The sequence below is a fragment of the Kogia breviceps genome, chromosome 8, assembly GCF_026419965.1.
Source record: "Kogia breviceps isolate mKogBre1 chromosome 8, mKogBre1 haplotype 1, whole genome shotgun sequence".
NCBI classification, from domain to species: domain Eukaryota; kingdom Metazoa; phylum Chordata; class Mammalia; order Artiodactyla; family Physeteridae; genus Kogia; species Kogia breviceps.
Genome location: NC_081317.1, coordinates 5,391,317 through 5,409,969, shown reverse-complemented (window position 1 = coordinate 5,409,969; position 18,653 = coordinate 5,391,317). Strand labels below are relative to the sequence as shown.

General features: G+C 46.3%; 1 protein-coding gene across 5 annotated transcripts in view; it reads left to right on the top strand.

The window, feature by feature from the left end:
• The window catches only part of ABL1 (ABL proto-oncogene 1, non-receptor tyrosine kinase), a 133,732-nt gene that overhangs the window by 95,274 nt on the left and 19,805 nt on the right, over positions 1-18,653 (top strand). For 4 of the 5 annotated variants that reach the window (XM_059072527.2, XM_059072528.2, XM_067040466.1 and 1 more), the window contains exons 2-4: positions 8,808-8,981; positions 9,536-9,831; positions 16,894-17,166. In XM_059072527.2, the coding sequence (XP_058928510.1) occupies positions 8,808-8,981; positions 9,536-9,831; positions 16,894-17,166 (743 nt within the window). The remainder of the gene's footprint in view (positions 1-8,807; positions 8,982-9,535; positions 9,832-16,893; positions 17,167-18,653) is intronic. The other variant, XM_059072529.2, reaches the window with a different exon arrangement.

Below are 18,653 nucleotides of genomic sequence, written 5' to 3'. Positions count from 1 at the left end.
GCCGTGAGTAGAATTAGCCATTGCTTTTTGGAGCCAAAATACCCGTTTGGGGGTCATGTTCACTTACTCCAATTAGCAACAGGGATAGTAATGGCTAACGAGACATTCTGGGGAACCTGCCTGCCATTGGGCAGCCCCTTCGCTTAAGTCAGTCGGGTGTGCGCTGGCCCAGGAGCCTTGATGGTGCTTCCGGAGAGAACAGGCGTTGTGAAACGAGTGCTTTCAAACCGCCCCGGACCTGGCAGGCGGCGGGGAAGGCGTTCAGTCTGTTGCAAATGGCCTGTGACAGGACACAAATGCTCTCACGGTTAGCAGACTCAACCGTGGACGGTTCGCATGCGGGCCAGTACGGGGATTCACGGAACCTGTCTTCGCCCACGGACAAGAAGTGTGTGGACGCATCGGGATGTCACCGGGTGTCGGTCTGCCTGTTAGGAGACTCTAACAAATCCTGTTTCTCCTGAAAGCACAGAGAAGTGTACTTTCCTGTGACACCTTGTTTTAGGACCTTGGCCGTGGTTTACATTCCATTAAAAAGTTACTGTATTTCCTAGCTCTTTATAAAAGTTTTCCTGGTCAGGTTGCATTTGCTTTTCATCTTTACTGTCTGTCATTTCTGCTTTTCTTATTTCAGGTTAACAGATAATTAGGGTGCACTCTTCAATCATGACTTAATATTTTTACCGTCTTGCTAAAGACAAACAAGTACAGGGTGTTCTTACAATTGAGTTCATTTTAAGAAACACTGAGCGGTGGTGCTGTATGTCCTGCATTGCATTAGGCAGGTGCTGAAGACTCTGATAAGAATGCTTGGTCTCTGCCCCAGAGGAATTCACATCATCGTAACAATAACAAGAGAAGGGATAATTATCCTGTAGTGCAGTGCCCTGGTGCCAGGTACCACTCCGCATTCGTGCAAAAATTCTCAGCGTGCGGTATGCGTCGACCCCTCCTGACGGTCCAGCTAGGTTGAAACCATCGTGCAGTTGAGAAACTGGGGCTCAGAAATTAATATCTTAAAGACGTGGTGGACTGAGATTTGAACAACGCTTGTCCACCCTGGAGCCCAGGCTTACTGTACTGCAAGGGACATGGGAACAGATTCCTTACTGTGTCCCTGTCAGACACCAAGCGCTCCCCAGATGAGGGTGGAGGGCAAGTCATCAGTGGGAGGAGAGGCGGTAGGGAGACAGAAGGACCCGGCAGAGGTTTCCTAGAGGGCGTGAGGGCGCAGGATACCGAGTGGGCTGGGAAGGCCTTCCAGGGGGAGTGACTGGCCCTTGTCCAGGTGCCCACAGCTGAGGCAGCAGCCGGGTAACTGCAAGGCGTTTGGGGGGGCTGGGTGAAGAGTGGGTGTCGGGGGGAAGGCTGCTTCCGGGGAGCGCGGACTTCCCCTGTAGAGGTGGTGGCGGTAACAAGCCCAGCCGTTTTCTGAGGGCCCGATTTACTCACCAGGAGCGGTGTCGCCTGCATTATCCGCCAACCGCCAGCTCTCCTGCAAGGCACACGATAGCACCGTTCCTTCTGTTGCCACAGGTGACAGTGCTAGTATTGATAAACGTGACTGAGCGTTGACAGGCGGAGCTGCCTCCCAGGGTTTCTGTTCTGCCTCTTGGCCAGCAGCCGGCTCGGTGGGTTTTAACAGAAGAGTGACTTGGTCAGATCTGCATTTTAGAACGTCTGCTCTGGTGGCAGTGTGGAGGTGCAATGAAGGGGGGGGCATGGAAAGTACGGGACTGATCGGAGGTTTAGGAGGGAAAGTGGCCAGGCTGCGGGTGTGCACCTTCTGGGATGGGAGGGAGAGGGAGGGGGTGTGAATGATGGGGTTCAGAGTGGTTTGAAGACGGTAGGGTCTTATTTTATATTGGTCTTTATACTTCATTTTCAGTAACTGCAGACTTCTTTGAAAGTAGATTCTTAGAAGGTGACACAAAATTCCTTTTATTTTTTTGCTTTCTGGTGGAGGGAGGGGGGCAGGCACTGTGCATCTTCAGAAGGGAGCACTGTGTATCTGGACTGCTGATAGGGACAGAGGTTAGGATGGAGAATTCTGTTTTCTAAAATTGGCTAGGAACATTATAATGTAGAAAGATTCCCAGACATAGTTAGACCTTGGGCTAATTTAAATAACTTTATTTTTTAACTTTTTATTTTTTAAAGGAGATTTCTCTAAGAAACCCATTTAATTTATTACCTACAATGCCCCTAAGTGGGAAGTAATGAAACTTCATTTATCTAAAAAGAAAACTGAATAATGCGGGCTTTGCACTAATTTATTGCAGCCCCCTTTCTAGGCCCCTCTCCCTGTCAGGTTACTGGGGTTCTAGTGAACCAAATCTGTAGTGTAGCAGTTGTGAACCTGCAAGGCCCTCGGGGTCTGGCATGGAATTCGGAGCCTCCATGCCCTTGGATGGAAAAATATTAAAACTTTATTTCACTAAACATAATTGAAAATTAGTATATTATTCTTTTAAGAATGTAGGTAACAAACCACAGTAATATTAGCAGTACTTGTGACTTTGCCACCAGTAGAAATCAGATATTTTCATATCATGTAACAAGTGTAATTATTACTTACACTCATTACTACTTTGAAATGACAGTAGCTACTACTAGAGCTTGTTATTTAAGGTGTTAATAAAGGAGCATATATTTAACGCATTAATAAAGAAGCACCGTATCACAAATAACTTTTTAAAAAATATTTTGAGGACTGTTTAAATAGAGTTGTTTTCCTTTGCTCCATGTGTATTTGATGCATTTACAAACTGTATTCTGAGAAGGAGTCCCTGGGCATCACCAGAGGGTCCACAACTCAGCCCAACTGAAGACCCTCCCTTAGCAGCCTTGATGTGTCAGGCTGGCCTTGGGTCCCTGTGTGAATCCTGCTTCTCTTGCAGGCACGGTCTCATTCAGGGTCCACCTCCTTCCTCCTGAGCTCGCCCCCCTCACAACTCCTGGCCCTCAGTGTCTGTGTCCTGATGGTTTAATCCGCAGGTCAGCGCCCATCTTCTATTAGACTTTTGCTTTGAGGGTGTGTAAATTTTCAGGAACTGTGTTTCTCCCACAAGGAGCAGAGGCTGTGTGATGATTCCTTGCATCGTTACCACGTTGCCCTACCCTGGCTCCCCAGCAGCTGACACAGTGTTTTGGGGTGCTGGGAACATTTTGTTCAGAGTGAGAACTTAATGCCAAGGCTATATTCAGCTCAACTTGTTTTTTAAAATAATTTTAACTGCTCCGGGTGAGGGTGTAAATTACAAAATAAAGGACCATGTAGAATGTAGATAAAATGGCTTTCATCGAGTTCAAATTGTGGGAAATAATACTTCTCCTCTAAGCTCATATCATACAAAGTTGTATTAGACTGTTAAAAACTGACTTGAGAATAGTCGGAGCATGATCTCATCAGTTGGAACCGAGTATGAAATAAAACACGAAGGCTTCCTTCTTTTTTGAAGGATCTGTTTTATAGATTTTTAAATGACAGAGATTCCTTGAGCTGGAGCATAATAATGAAGGGCCCACAAAGGAAATAAGACTAAAGCAACCAGGGTTTAAATACTTGAATGTGAGCAAAAGTAAAGGGAATGTTTGTCACACGCGACACGCCTCACCCTCGCGCCCCTCCCCCACACCGAACTGTCCCGAGAGCCCCAGCGTGGATAGTAATGACCGCCACAGCGCTGGCTGCTCGGACTCTAGCAGGAACCGTGCGTGACCTTGGGCACGAGCGCCAACAGGAAGGTAGGACGCTTCCCAGGGATGTTTTTCCTGGAGGTGAAGTCGCCCCTCCCCGCCCCTGGGGACTGCGGTAGCACGTTACTTCCTCCTGCTTGCCGTGGCAGCTCCGGCAGCAGCCCCTGAAAGTCTAGACAGATATGCCGTATGGGAGAATCTTTTGTCAACATTTTTGATCAGTGACTCACAACTTTAAGAAAGGATTATCTTTGTATAAAATGCTCTTTACATTGTACTTTAAAGACCCAAGCTATTTTCTTAGAATACTCTCCAAATAAGTTAATCACGCACAGATCCAGTGAATTCTATGGCATTGTTCTTACAGAATTTTCAGTTTGTTATTCTCATAGTTGGAGCCATAGCTTTTTAGAGTTTTGGAGGCATTTTTTTTAGAGAGCACCATTCGTGGTATATGACTTTTCCTGAGTTTTGTTGGTGAGCAGGAACCTTTTCATCAAAGATATGGTGAAATAACAAAAGGATTTTCAATGAGATGGGAGACATTTTTGAAGATATAAAAAATATTTTTAAAATATAACTCAGGATGCTGCAGAAAATGTTAACTAAATTTTTAAGAATAATAGATGCTAAGATTTCTTTATCCATTGGCAGAACAGAAGAGGGGAGCTGTTTGGGGCATCCTTTTTTAATGAACCCTTTGACCTTCTTTAGGGGGTCTAACCTGGGACTGGCAGGAAGTTCATGTATTAAGCAAGGAAGATTTAAGTACATTCTGCAACTTTGGCCTTGTAAACTGTGATCATTTTTAAGGTTGACAAGCATAGTTCACTGTGAAATGAAGCAAGGAACTTGGCCTTTATACATTGTGAGTCAATTTTGACATCAGCCTGGATTGGGAATTGACTGGAAGGTTTTGGTGTTCGACTGTGGCTACACTTCAGTGTCTCGATCCAGAGGCAAGCATGAGCAATACTTCCCTTTGGGCTTTGGCCATTAGTTTGTGGAACGGAGCAAGAACTGGAGAGGAAAATTGAAAGGCTGCCTTGGATTTCCTGACGTCCTGTTGAATCAAAAAGCTGTGGGAGGCCCTTTCCTTCCTGACAAAGGCCTCACCCCCTCACATGAAATTCTCAGCATCTGTCTCCGTGTTAGGGACAGTCCCTCTTTAACCCATACTTTAAGTCGACAGTCACCCCGAGCCAGTATCTGTGTTCTGCCTATTCCAGGTGTTTTCCAGGCTACTTCCCCTGATTATGTAACTTTGATCAAATCCAGATGCTGCAGAATGTTTGATAGAAGAGGTCAAATGGCATTTGAGAAGAAAAGCATTTCCGTATTCATGACTTTGTTTTAATTTCCTGTGTAGGCCTGGTCCGCGAAAGTCGTGTGCTCACGGCCACGAGGTTGGGACACTGGAGGGAAATGCACACATGCTTTTTCAGGACAGCTTGAGGAGATTCCCTCCCCACCCTGTGTACTTTTTCATGTTAGATGATCAGTTATATAAGTGTGCGCTGGCTTCTATATATGACAGGTTTTTTTATTTTTGTAATTGTTTTCTGATTATAAAAACAATCCATGTTCATTGTGAGAAATATGCCAAAATAAAGAAAACTTAAAATGTTTGTCATCCCACCACCCCAAGTTAAATTACTGTTAATGGTACTGTTAACATACTACCAGGCATTAACTACTGTTCACATTTTGATATAGTGCCTTCTGGACTTTTTTCAATTTTTATGAAATGGGGGATTGTTATAGTATATTTCCAAGTTATTAGATATTTTTTTTCCAAAAATATTTTGAATGGCTTTACGAATGTATTCTATTTTATCAATGGACCACGAACTAACTTATCTGGTATTGATAAATATTGTGTACCTTTCCTTTTCTGTGCTGTTATTTAAAAATCAGTATATACAAATCATTGTGTGGGTCTCCTGAGATAAATTCCTAGCAGTATGTCAAAGGTGATGGAATTCTTTAAAGACTCAGTTCGGTTCACATTTTCAGTTTTTCTCCTAAAATGTTACAGCAATATCTATACCAACTATTAGCACTGTATGAGAGTGCCCATTTTATTGAAGTTTTACCCTGTTAGCCTCAAGAAAATGTCCCTGCCCAAGTTCATGGAGAATTTGCATTTCTTTGATTATTAGGAGGGTAGACATGCTTTCTGTGTTTAACGGTAATTTAAATTTTCTGTGCGCTGCTTATTCATAGTTTTGGTCTGTTTTTCCCATAGAGGAGGGTTTTATCTTTTCCTTTTGATATGCAAGAGTTCTTTTATGTTAAGAATCCTTTGCCTTGGACATATATACACTACCAAATGTAAAATAGATAGCTAGTGGGAAGCAGCCACATAGCACAGGGAGATCAGCTCAATGGTTTGTGACCACCTAGAGAGTTGGGATAGGGAGGGTGGGAGGGAGGGAGACTCAAGAGGGAAGAGATATGGGAACATATGTATATGTACAACAGATTCACTTTGTTATAAAGCAGAAACTAACACACCATTGTAAAGCAATTATACTCCAGTAAAGATGTTAAAAAAAAAAAACGAGTAAAGAAGAAAAAAAAAAAAGAAACCTTTGACTAATAATTTTACTTAATATCGATGTAACGACAGTAGAAGCTCTTTTGACTTACTTTCACCCAACGGGCTTGCTGAAGCGACCAGCGGCTCGGCTTCCTTCATAACACATGTGTCTCTGGTGCCCATGGGGTAGGGCAGCCGCTCCACAGCCACACATTGCTCCCACCTCCTGAGCCACGGCCACACCCAGAGCCACTTGTGTTTCTTTCTACACCTCTTTATTTCAGATACACTCGTGGCTTTAATTACTTGGTTAATATGAAACCACTGAAATCCAAATGTGAACAGAGATTTGTCTCTATGAAAATTTAAGTGAATGTTTTAGATAGCCTCTGTAAATGCAGGTAATTTTTTAAAAAATTGCTACAGGACTAGATGTGAGTGACACACCTATAAACATTGGAAGGGATTGTACTGGGCTGACATATCGAATGGCTCCAGCTTCTTCTTCCACCTGTAGGAAGCTAAAGTGAGATGATGCATTATTATAGGTAGGATGGTAAGACAGCATCCAACTGTAATCACATACCCACACTCAGAAGGACAGTCCTTGGCCCTGCCGTCGAGACTAGCAAATCAGTGTACACTCAGGTGGGGTTAGGGGATCACAGATTTTAATTTTCAAAACTTCCCTGCTTTGACCAGCTTTTTTTGGTTAATCAGTCAATCTGTGATCACGATGGCGCTAGATACACTTTTAGAGCTGCTGTAAGTAAGTACTCAGAGAACAGGGCCTAACGTATCACTAAGCCTTTTGCACATTCCAGGAAGTGGTAGTGTTACAAGACGCTCCTCCTTGAAATTATCTTTGCCCTCAAGATTCATAAAGTGAAATTACCAAGCACAGTAGTGACGTAATTTGGGATTTTTCTCTTTTAGAAAAGCAATTCCTGAAGGTTCACTGTAGTCAGTAGTACAAAAGCTAGAATGGAGAGGCCTTCTTCTTTATGTTCTATTGGTTTATTCCAAAGAGATAGTTTAGAGAATGTTTGTTTCTGAAAGTTCTCCAGTTGCGTTTCTGGAAGTTTAGGCTAGTCTCTCAGGTGTATGAGGTGCCTCCAGTGTCTTTTTTGAAGTGAGTACTGCAGAATCACGCCCATCCCTGAGATGGGTGTTATTGCCCAAGAAAAGATGTTTGGGGGTCCTCGAAATCCATAAGAAGGGAAATTTAAAGCAATTTTGTTCTGTTGCCGTTTATGTTTGGTGTAAACAGATGGTAGGTCTTTCCATTCTTCTCCAATTAGAATTTTCCCCTTTCCTCCTTTTTAAGAGTTTGATTTCTTAGCCATAATATTCTATAACTGTTAAGATCTACTTGGAGTAGATTTGGTGGCATGAAAGGACCCATGGAGAGTTTGAACATAGTTCAAAAAAGAAAAGACAAGAAAAGAAACTTCAGGAAAAAATACTGAACTGTATTTAACCCTGTAGTGAGTAATAGTCACACGTCCCTAACATCAAAGATGTCGATTGGTTTTCAACTTTTAGAATCTACCTGTAGACAAAAGTGACAGACTTTATTAAAGAATAGAAGAACAGAATGTCTTTTACACAAAGTGGAAGAAAATGTAAAGAAGGCCATACTTTGTGTGTAGAGGGGGGAAAGCTGGAAGGAAGGGGAGGATGTTAATATCCTTACCTTGTGAGGTAAATAGTTGAGAGATACGGTCTGTAGCAGGAAGAAAAAGAAATAAAAGTGTAAGTCTGTTACTGAAAATGCACAGGTGACCAGTAGAGGCGGGTGCAGGAGAGATGGAGGGAAAGGGAACAGCGATTATAATGATACAGCTTCTGTTCAGAGAGATGGAGGTGGTCCCCAAGAAAACAGCTGTTCCTCTGGGTGTAGAGGGGAGCGGGATGGAAACTGTCCTTCATTATAAGCCCTTCAGCACTATTTGACTTTTAAATTATGCACGTTTATTAACTTTCATACATTTAAAAATGTTTTAGGGCTTCCCGGGTGGTGCAGTGGTTGAGAGTCCGCCTGCCGATGCAGGGGACGCGGGTTCGTGCCCCGGTCCGGGAAGATCCCACGTGCCACGGAGCGGCTGGGCCCGTGAGCCGTGGCCGCTGAGCCTGCGCGTCCGGAGCCTGTGCTCCGCAACGGGAGAGGCCACAACAGTGAGAGGCCCGCGTACCGAAAAAAAAAAAAAAGTTTTAAAGCTAGAAACTTTTGCTCCATGTTATATCATAAGCAACGCCAAAGACGTGAGGATGGACTGTCTCTACTTCTAGTTGAGTTTTTTGAATTAGTGAACTTAAAAAGTTTAAACCATTTGGGAACGGTAGTTACCACTCTGGAATGTAAATATTTAGGGTTTTTCACAAGATTTGGGAAAGGAAGAGTCCATTTTTTAAAATCACCTTTGATTAATAGATAATACGTGCAGATGTTAAGAAATGAAATAAATTAAGAATATATATGATGTTGGATACACAGGCTTTTTTGCTCTTGAGAATAAACCTTTCTTCCCTGTTTCTTTCTTCTGTTTCTCTCTTTCTCTTCCAGAAGCCCTTCAGAGGCCAGTAGCATCTGACTTCGAGCCCCAAGGTCTGAGCGAAGCAGCTCGTTGGAACTCTAAGGAAAACCTTCTCGCTGGTCCCAGCGAAAATGACCCCAACCTTTTCGTTGCACTGTATGATTTTGTGGCCAGTGGGGATAACACTTTAAGCATAACTAAAGGTAAAAGAGCTGTGGGCAGCTGGTGATCGTTGCAAGAGACAGAAATCCAGGGAAGCCGGAGCCGGACTGGCTGCCCCTTTGCTGGCGGAAAGAACAGCTTTAGTTTGGAATGCATAGAGGCCCGAAAAACTCACAGCATCCTTAAAGAGTCACTTTTCCTTAAGGAGAAGAGTTCCTGCATAGTTCTTGGCAAAAACAGAGCTTTCCCTATTTTATATTGACAAAGACATCTGGACCAAACACTGAAAACGCTTTTTTTTTTTTTTTTTTTTTTTAAGAGAAAGTATCTTTCCACTAAAAGCTTCCTTATATTAGAAACAAAGCACTTGAGTAACAGATTTATAAAAACTGGGGCTGTATATGTGTCTGCATATTCAGTATACACAGGAAGCTTCATACTCATACGCTTGTAAATACATACATTTATGTGGACTTGTTAAAATGAAATAGGTATTCAGGAATTTGGAGGTCTTTAGTAATCATAGACGAGTACACGAGAGTGAACGAATTAGCTTTTAAAACTGATATGTCTGATGTGGTTCTTTTCTTCCAAGGTGAAAAGCTCCGGGTCTTAGGCTACAACCACAACGGGGAATGGTGTGAAGCCCAAACTAAAAATGGCCAAGGGTGGGTCCCGAGCAACTACATCACGCCGGTCAACAGTCTGGAGAAACACTCCTGGTACCACGGGCCCGTGTCCCGCAACGCCGCCGAGTACCTGCTGAGCAGCGGGATCAATGGCAGCTTCCTGGTCCGGGAGAGCGAGAGCAGCCCTGGGCAGAGGTCCATCTCGCTGAGATACGAAGGGAGGGTGTACCACTACAGGATCAACACTGCTTCGGACGGCAAGGTAGGGGCCCAGGCAGGGGGGCCTGTGGGCCAGGGCGGGGCCAAGAGGTCCTGCTGCCAGGTTGAGAAGTTTCTGCAACAAAGCTCAACCAAGAAGATGTTTGAAACAGCGGGCGTCGTCCCACAAGGTCGTTAGCCTGGGTAAAGACCCTCCGTGGAGGACCGGTCGTGCGACCTTCCACGTCCACAGGCTGACGCGGCTCTCCAATTGTCCTGCTGGAGTTTGGTTGTTAGCAGTTTCATAAGATAAGTGGATTGTCTGTTGGGTTTCGGGCATATTTCTTACACTAAGACTCTTCCTTTTAAAACAAATCTCTTATTAGGAAAGTAATTTATCCTCGGTGAGGAAAATTCACACACTAGATGGTTATTTTTAAAGTGAAAGACCACCTTAATAGCACCTCCCCAAAACAAGTCTGGTACGTGGCTTTCTTTCCGTAGGTGAAGTCACGCGCGCGCGCGTGTGTATAATACATGTATACGCACAGTTTTTAAACAAAAATGGGATCACGTCATACCCGTATATTTCCAAACCCGGATTGTAGTTTTGTAAAGGAGTTGATGTATATGGTTTTGTGATCATCATATAAAGAGTCATTAAGGGTCCATGAAGGGAAGGGAGAAATTAACATTTACTGAGTTCCTACTGTTTGCTGGGGCGTTTTTCAATCTTCATTTCTTTTAAACCTCACCTTAGTCCTCAGGGCAGATACTGCTTTCAGCTGCATTTTTGCATTAAAGAAATGAAGGCTTAGAGGGGTAAAATTTCTTGCTGAAGATCACATAGTGAGTAATTGATGGAACTAGGCTCAGATTCCACTGTCTGCTCCGCTGCACCACGCTGTCATTGAGGGTGTAGATAGGTGGATTGTCGAGATGGGCCCAGATGGTGTACGTATTTTTTAATAATATGCAATGCGTGCACATGGTTTAAAGAAAAAAAATGAATTGCCGTGAAACGTAATTCTGTCTCCTAATTCAGTTCCCCTGCCCAGAGGCAACCGCTGTGACCAGTTTCTTCCAGAGTTGCTCAGTATATGTATGTTTATATTTTTTAAAAAACACAAGTGACGCATGATCTACACTGTTCTGCATCTTGCGTTTCCCACCGAATAATATATTTTGGAGGTTGTCTTACGGCAGCACATTTAGAGCTGCCTCATTCTTATTAGGGGCTGCCTAGCGTGGATGGACCATCATTTATTTAAGCAGTCCCCTGCTGGCCGACTTGTAGGCTGTTTCCAATCTTTTGCTATTATAAATAATGCTGTTGTAAAGTGGATTTCAAACCTTTAAAAAAAAACCAGCCCACTGTAAAAAAAAAAAAAAAAAAAAAAAAAGTTGTACATCACCACCCAGTACACACACTAGGAACAGAAGGTTCATGAAACCCTACTTACTCTTACTGTACGTAATGCATTCTGATAGTTTGTATACCTTTCTGTTCTGTTGCATTTTTTTAAAAACTTCTGGTCATAATGCATTGAGTTTATTTCATAGACCCACTAGTGGGTCACGACTGGCATTTTGAAAATACACTGCACATACTTCTTTGTGTACAGTCCAAGCATATACAAGGTAAGTTGCTAGAACTGATGGGAGGTTATGTGTATTTAAAACTTGTGTAGGTATTGCCAAATTACTTTCTTTAGAAATTGTACAGATGTGTTTTCACACCAGCAATGTTGTGAGAGTGCGTGTTTCCCCTTCCCCTCACCAGCAGCAGTCTGTTCTCAGACTTGTAAAAACATCCCTGTCACTGACTGGTAAAGATGGAATCTCATTATGTTTACTATACCTGTGCTTCCTATGCCATTTACGAAACTCATCCTTTCCTGTGTATTTGAGGTATACCAGATTTGCATATGTATTTAGGTCTGTTCTCTTCCATTGGTCTGTCTGTTCATATGCCAGAATCAGACTTCTAATTGCTATGGCTTTATAATATGTTTTAATATCTGGTAGGGCTAGTTTAGTTCCCTCTTCTTTTTTTTTTTTGGCCGCACCATGTGGTGGCATGCAGGATCCTAGCCCCCACCACCACAGACCAGGGATCGAACCCATGCCCCCTGCAGTGGAAGCACGGAGTCCTAACTACTGGGAAGTCCCTAGTTCCCATTTCTTGATCTTGCTAGCATTTTCATGGCTATCCTCTCACATTCATTTGCACCATACAAATGCACAATACGTTTCTTTTTTCAGTGTTCTTATCTGTTGTTTTTTCCGCATGTCTCAAAGTCTTCTGGCTAAAGTCCTTATTGCCAATATCTGATCCTTTTCGTCATTGCACATGTCTTTATACCAGCACTGTAGTCTGTAGGACAGACAGCATAGTCTGCCTTTGATGTGCCACCAGAGATCGGCCTCATCAGCATGCTTTTCAGGTCATCGTTCTCATCCCAGATGTGGAACTAGGTCCTCCATTCTGTGGGATATACTCCAGGGTGCTGGGCCCTGTGACCCACAGGGCTGGGCCCTTCAGACCACAAGGGTGCCTTTTTAATGAATTAGAACACCAGAGTGCACCGCCCATGAGGGGTGATTTCCTGGAGCTGACAGCTTGCTTCCCATCTGTGCCGTTTATCCAGGGCGAGCCCCGCTGCACCACGGTAATCAGTTGAGGTTTGTACTGAACAGGATAATGGTTCCTTTTCCCTGGAGTTGTTTAATCAGCGTCCTTGGAACAGATGCAGGCAAGCATGATCTAGTTTGACAACTCATCAGCTGGGGGTTGGTCTAAAATATGGTTAAAAGGGGGAGAGCAAAGCCTATGTGGATACATGATTTGCAGAATTTGAGTCATCTGACGAGGAAGCTGAGCCCTCTGTCTTCAAAGCTCACGTGTGCCAGGTGGGTTCCTTTCATTCCAGGTAGAGCACAAGGAACCCATTTGATCAGGCTGTATCCGCTACTCATCAAAGTGACCTGGGCATCTTGCCCTCCTCCTTCCCTCCCCGGCAAAGACTCTCCCTTCAGCTGTCCGAGCACCTGGAGACGTCTCAACCCACGGGGTCATCAGGCCACACTCGAGGGGGCTCTGTTAGGTGGGATTATATTCCTGGAATGAGTGGAACAATGTCAGAATCGGGGAGGGGGGGGTATTATAACGACGCATGGGACAGTGTGGCTCGGCATTGAAAAAAGCTGCTCACATAGCAGAGCTTTGAGGCAATCCTTTTTGGATTTCGAAGGGGAAAATTTAAAGTTTGGTGGGAGGAATCGGCTGGGGTTGAATAAGTTTTAATTCTTATTTTCAAATTAGCTAATCTTTAGAAAACAACTGAATTTAGAAGATTCTTCTCTAAGGCCCCAAAGGATTTCTTTCTGCCTCCACCCTCTTGGCTCTGGTTTACCTCCCTCCCATGTTCCTGAGCTTTCAGCAGCTATTGTCAGTTGGTCAGTCAGCCCGGGGCCACCGGCTCAGGGCCCAGAGCCTAGGACTCTGGGAGTTTCAGGCTAGACTCTTGAAAGCACCGTACCAGACTGAGCCATTGCTGTTTCCTAGGCATCCGGAGAGTCTCAACAGCCCTCAGATACCCTGGGATTTGGTTTGCATTCCTGCTGCTTTCTTAAAGTTTGGAATCCTCTGCCAACGTAGTGGAATTAAAGACTGATTTTCCTCCTCCACCGCCCACCCCCAGTCATTCTTCACTTGTTCTGGTTATTTGTGCCTGCATCTTATGTACCTGGGTGGGATGCTGCCACCAACCCCCACGATTATAGCCCTTGATAGAGTCTTTCCTCTCCTTCCTTTTCTCCAAGATATGTAGTTGACGTTTATTTTCACGGTCTCCTAAAGTGACAGGTTTGGGTTGACAGGAGGGGAGTTCGGGCATCAGCTTTAGCAGAGGTGGCAGGACACTGGCTCAGCAGGTGCAGGCATCTGGTGAAAAGCCTGCCAAACCATAGCTGATCTTCCCTTGTGGAGGGGACCATAGCTGATCTTCCCTTGTGGAGGGGACCGGGGGCATTATTATTAAGTACTGCTTCATTATTAAGCACTGCCTTCCTGCTGGAATTTGAGTAGCTTGGAGGTTGGTTGCGTGGGGGGGGGGGGCGGGGGTCACTTCCTGGCCTTGCAACCTGTAAATACTGCGTCCCAGGTGGGACTAAATACTACGTCCCAGGTGGGACTCCAGGGTCTGAGGCGGCCAAAGGTCGCACACGTCCGATAAGCCTGTGAGTCTGGCTGTCAGGAGGAAAGCTGTTTCTGGTGTTTCTTTGACAAGTCCTATCTTGCGGGTCCCTGCGTGATTAGGAAGAGACACACCCTGGCGGAGCACCCACAGTGTTTATGTACCTGGGTGCGCAGCGTAATGACATGCCATTCATAGCACTAATTGCACTGTCTTCTGTGAACATGCCGTGAATTCCCGATGAAGATTACCCAGTTCGCTAGCAAAATGCTGCTCACAAACTAGCACTAATCAGGAGGAAGCCACCAGACTTGACTGTTAGACGATGGCTGTGCGGTACCTTTAAGGGAGTTTCAATATTTAATGTGTTGGTATGTTGGTATTTTATGTTGAAAAATGAACCAAGTTTTGGGGTCTGTAAATTTAATTATTGAAAAAGATAAAGTTTGCCCGTTCCGTGAAACCTCCCATAACTCTGATACCTCTAATAAAGGAGCCTGAGAGGGAATCAGCTGAGACCAAGAACAAATTCTGCATAAACTAGGGCTTCGGGGAGCCATTCGCATTCTGGGCGATTGAGTGAACTTGATCTTCGGGTTGGGGAGTGCTCCTTTCAGGCTGACAGGGAGAAAGAGGTAATGAGCCTTGCTCCCAGGCGACTTGCCCCAGGAGCCCGGCAAGTGAAACAGGCTCTTTTGCGTGTGTTGTGCCGGTGATTTCCAAGGCGAGAGGGGTGCTGTGGCTCCGGGGGGTGCCTTCTTGGAGTGGGTTTTCTCTCCTCTCGTCCCTCCTTAGTAGGAAAAGTGCCCAGCAGCTGAGCAGCCAGAGAGAAGAGGGCTTGGGGCACTCGCAGCCCGCAGTGAAGCAGTCGGACAGCGGGCGCTTCTCCGGGGGAGGGCGAGGGTTTGGAGCTCTCCCTGCAACCCCCTCCCCATCATCTTTGTGAACTGCACGAGCATTGGTGACTAACACTGAGGAGGGTGCCGTGTTGTCAGTGTGCGGGCCTTAAGCCAAGGGCAGGTTCAGCGGTGCCCGCCTCTGCCCCCCACCCCGGCCCAGCCCCCGGCACGTTCAGGGGCCCGAGTGACACTCTTGGCCTCTCCCTAGAGTGGTTCACTTAGAGGTCTCTCCTCGGTGGCCTGAGGTCTAAAAGTAGGGCCTCCTGGCGGGCTGCCTCCTCACCCTGAAAGGTCCTGCCGTTCAGAGGCACCGTCTTCCAGAGGGACGAGGTCCCCGGGGCTGCAGAATCTTTCCGGACAATTCTTGGGTTGCTCAGAATTTTATTTTAGTAGGATTGCTACAGAAAGATTGTAAATTATAAATCTCTAAGCCAGAGTTTGCCATTGGCTTGCATGATTTGTAAAAATTTGTTTGTCATCTCCCCAAGCAAAAAAGGAAAAACACATCTCCCGTTAAAGATTCCTCTTTACCCTCTCGAGACTTACGGGTGGTTCAGATTGTATATTTGTTGTTATTTCCTTCTTCTGAAGTATTTTTATTACCTAGCATTGCAAACGTGCAGAAGGTAATGGAGCCTACCATCGCCAACAGCCAAGGCCTTGGCCCTGCCATATGTGTTTCAGGCTTTTTCTTCCTGTTTCTTTCTTTTTTTTTTTTTTTTTTTTTTTTGAGTAGTAAGATATTACAGCTACAGCTGACTGCTCCTGTTCCTTTTTGTCCTTCTGGCCTCAGGCATCACCACCGTCCCAAATCTGTTTCCTCCTTCCCGTGTCTTTGCAGTTTGGGCACGTCTTAAATGAACACCTAGTCACGATTCTTAGTATCCTTTCCACCATCAGCAATCATGGGCTGCCCTTAGTGAGCCAACAGATTCAGTTATGTGCCTGGAGTCCAGATGTTCTATGTGAATTTTAATGTGAATTGGGTTTGGTAAGGAAGTATCCCCTCACTAACTACATCACCGAACCAAACGCAAAAGAGAGGAGAAGGAAGATAGCTGTCACCATTCACATTGTCGCTCTCTGCCAGCCTGCACCTTTGCCTTCCTGCCCGTCGCAGCGTCTAGACGTGAATGACCCAGGGAGGCTCTCACCCGCTGTAGGTCCCAGTTAGAGACTCACGTGCACTTGTGTCTCATAGCCCTTCTCCTGACTTCCCTGTGCCGGAGGAGGCTGTACGGCCTCTGTGCAGCCCTCCCAGTCCCCACCCTGTTCTGGGAGAGCGCTGGCGAGGGCATCGCACGTGGGCATACTGCTGGGATTTGCAGGCCTTGCCCTCTGATGCTTCTTACTCAGCCCAAATCGAGGGAGCAGGAGTGAGAAGGAGATTTATGTTTTGTAGTGATGTTCATCTCTGGTCACTGTTCAGTTCTAGATGATTATATAATTATAGGTTTTAGGTAATAATAATTAAAAATTACTCTTTTCCAGTCGGCAAATGCTTATTAAGTTCTACTCTTTATTAATTTAATCAACAGTATTTATTGAGCACCTGTTCTGTGCTCATTTCTTGTTCTGGACATTGAGGATACGGGATAAAAGCACACAGCTTAGGGCTCTGTTCTCATGAAGCTGCCGTTCCAGTAGCTGGAGACAGACAGTAGTCAGGCAGGTAAACAAGGAGTTGTCAGCTAGTGGTAAGTACAGTGCAGAGAAGTAAGACGGGTGATAGGATGGCTAAGTGGTGCCGGGTGGTGGCTCTACATCGGGTGGTCGGGGGCTGCTTCGTGGACACTTAACGGTGGGCTCAGAATGCCTGCAGAGAACCAGACGTGGGAAAATTAGGCAGGTGGAGGAGGTCATGGAGAAACACAACATCATCAGTGGTTTTCGGAACACTCGGCCCTGTGTGGAGAGTCGTTTATCTGAGGTTCTGCTGTGCGTTAAATTAAGGCTCAGCGAAGCTGGCCTCCGGAGTTGGTGGCGTGTGTGTCGCTCTGTGGCTGAAGGCCGCCCCTGTCCCCTCAGCTCTACGTCTCCTCAGAGAGCCGCTTCAGCACTTTGGCCGAGCTGGTCCATCACCACTCAACGGTGGCCGACGGGCTCATCACCACTCTCCACTACCCGGCCCCCAAACGCAACAAGCCCACCGTCTACGGCGTGTCCCCTAACTACGACAAGTGGGAGATGGAGCGCACGGACATCACCATGAAGCACAAGCTGGGCGGAGGCCAGTACGGGGAGGTGTACGAAGGCGTGTGGAAGAAGTACAGCCTCACGGTGGCCGTGAAGACCCTGAAGGTAAGCCCGGGCCCGCCCCGCCGTCCGTCCAGTGGGGGCCTCGCTGCTCACAGCGCCCCGAGGCGGCGCGCCGCCTTCCTTCCGGGTGGCCTGTTGTCCCCTGGGGCGCAGCGACGCCTGCCTGTGCGCACAGCCCGGGGCCTCGCTCTTCGGCACGAGCCGTCTGTGTTTCCGTGTACGACGGGTTGACTCTTATTCTCAGTGTCTTTCCGCATATGTCGAGAGCTGAGAAGTGCTGTGGTTATTTTTGGTGTGAAAAGATCAGCCATTTGGAGGAGTTTTTTCATTCTGTGGCAAGGGTGTTTTAAAGCCGTGGGTTTCCGTTCTGTTTGTGTGGCATTTGGATCGCTTCCTACTGAGTTAAGAGAAGCGGGGCGGCGGGGGGAGGCGGGTCTCTGAGTTGTAGGAGATGTAACCAAAATGCATGTGACTGACTCTTCCGTGGATTTTTGTTGGTGGATTTGAGAGGCAAGCGCATTGGGTGTTTCTAGCAGGTTCCCATTCCCCAAACCGTGTGTCCAAACTTCTGGAAGCACAGGTGTGGGCTGCCTCCTCTAGGAAGGCACCAAGGAGACGTGCGGGCTTCGCGGGGCCTCGGATACAGCCTGCCTGCCGCTGTCGATGACTGCGACTTCCGCCCTCGGCCGGCGCCCGGCGTCCGCGGTCTCTAGCGGTTGCTGGCGAGCCAAGGGGAGGAAGTTCCGCTTGCAGGCCGCGTGGTTAGCTGTGGTGAGAGTGTCCCCTAGTGTTGCCCCGTGTGGCTTTCGCCTGCCTTAAATGAACTCCCATTATGTTGACCTATGCACAGGAATTGAGAGAGGGAGCCCCGTTTTGCAGCTGTTAACAGAGAAGCAGAACTGAAACACGCACCGCTGGGAAAAACGGACCCGGGTGTGCACGTGCCTCCTGAAGGTCGCTCAGGAGCACGCGGCCAGAACGCCCGCCTTTTCGGACTCGGCCATTTCCCCGCTGCCCTCACTCAGAGGCACAGTAAACTGGAAATTGTGATTTCTGAGTGATATGAAGTGACACTTTAGAGAAAAGATTGCATTCTTTAGTCCCAGAAGCCAAAGGTGGCTTCCTGCGCTTCATGTTGACTGTGTCCCCTTAGCTTGGTCCTTGGGGCAGGACTGACGCTTGGGGAGGGGGGAAGGGAATGGTGGTGGCATGGGTGTTTTGAGGACCCCTGGATATTTTCCAGATAGGATTTTCTTTAATTTAATAAGCATTTATCAAACTCCTCACTTTTATTTGCCAGACCCTGAGCTTAACACTGGGATTGTGGAAATGAGTTGGACAGAGTTCTTCACCTCAGGCTAGTCTAGGTGGTTAGAATCATCTGGTTGGTAGTAGTCTAGTTAGTAGGAGAAATAGGCAAGTATGACAGTAATTGCGGTGTGGTGTGACAAGGGCTGTGTTAGAGGCACGAGCTCAGAGCTGTGGCACCGCGTGGGGATGAGAGGAGGGACGGTGAGCTCTGCTCAGCA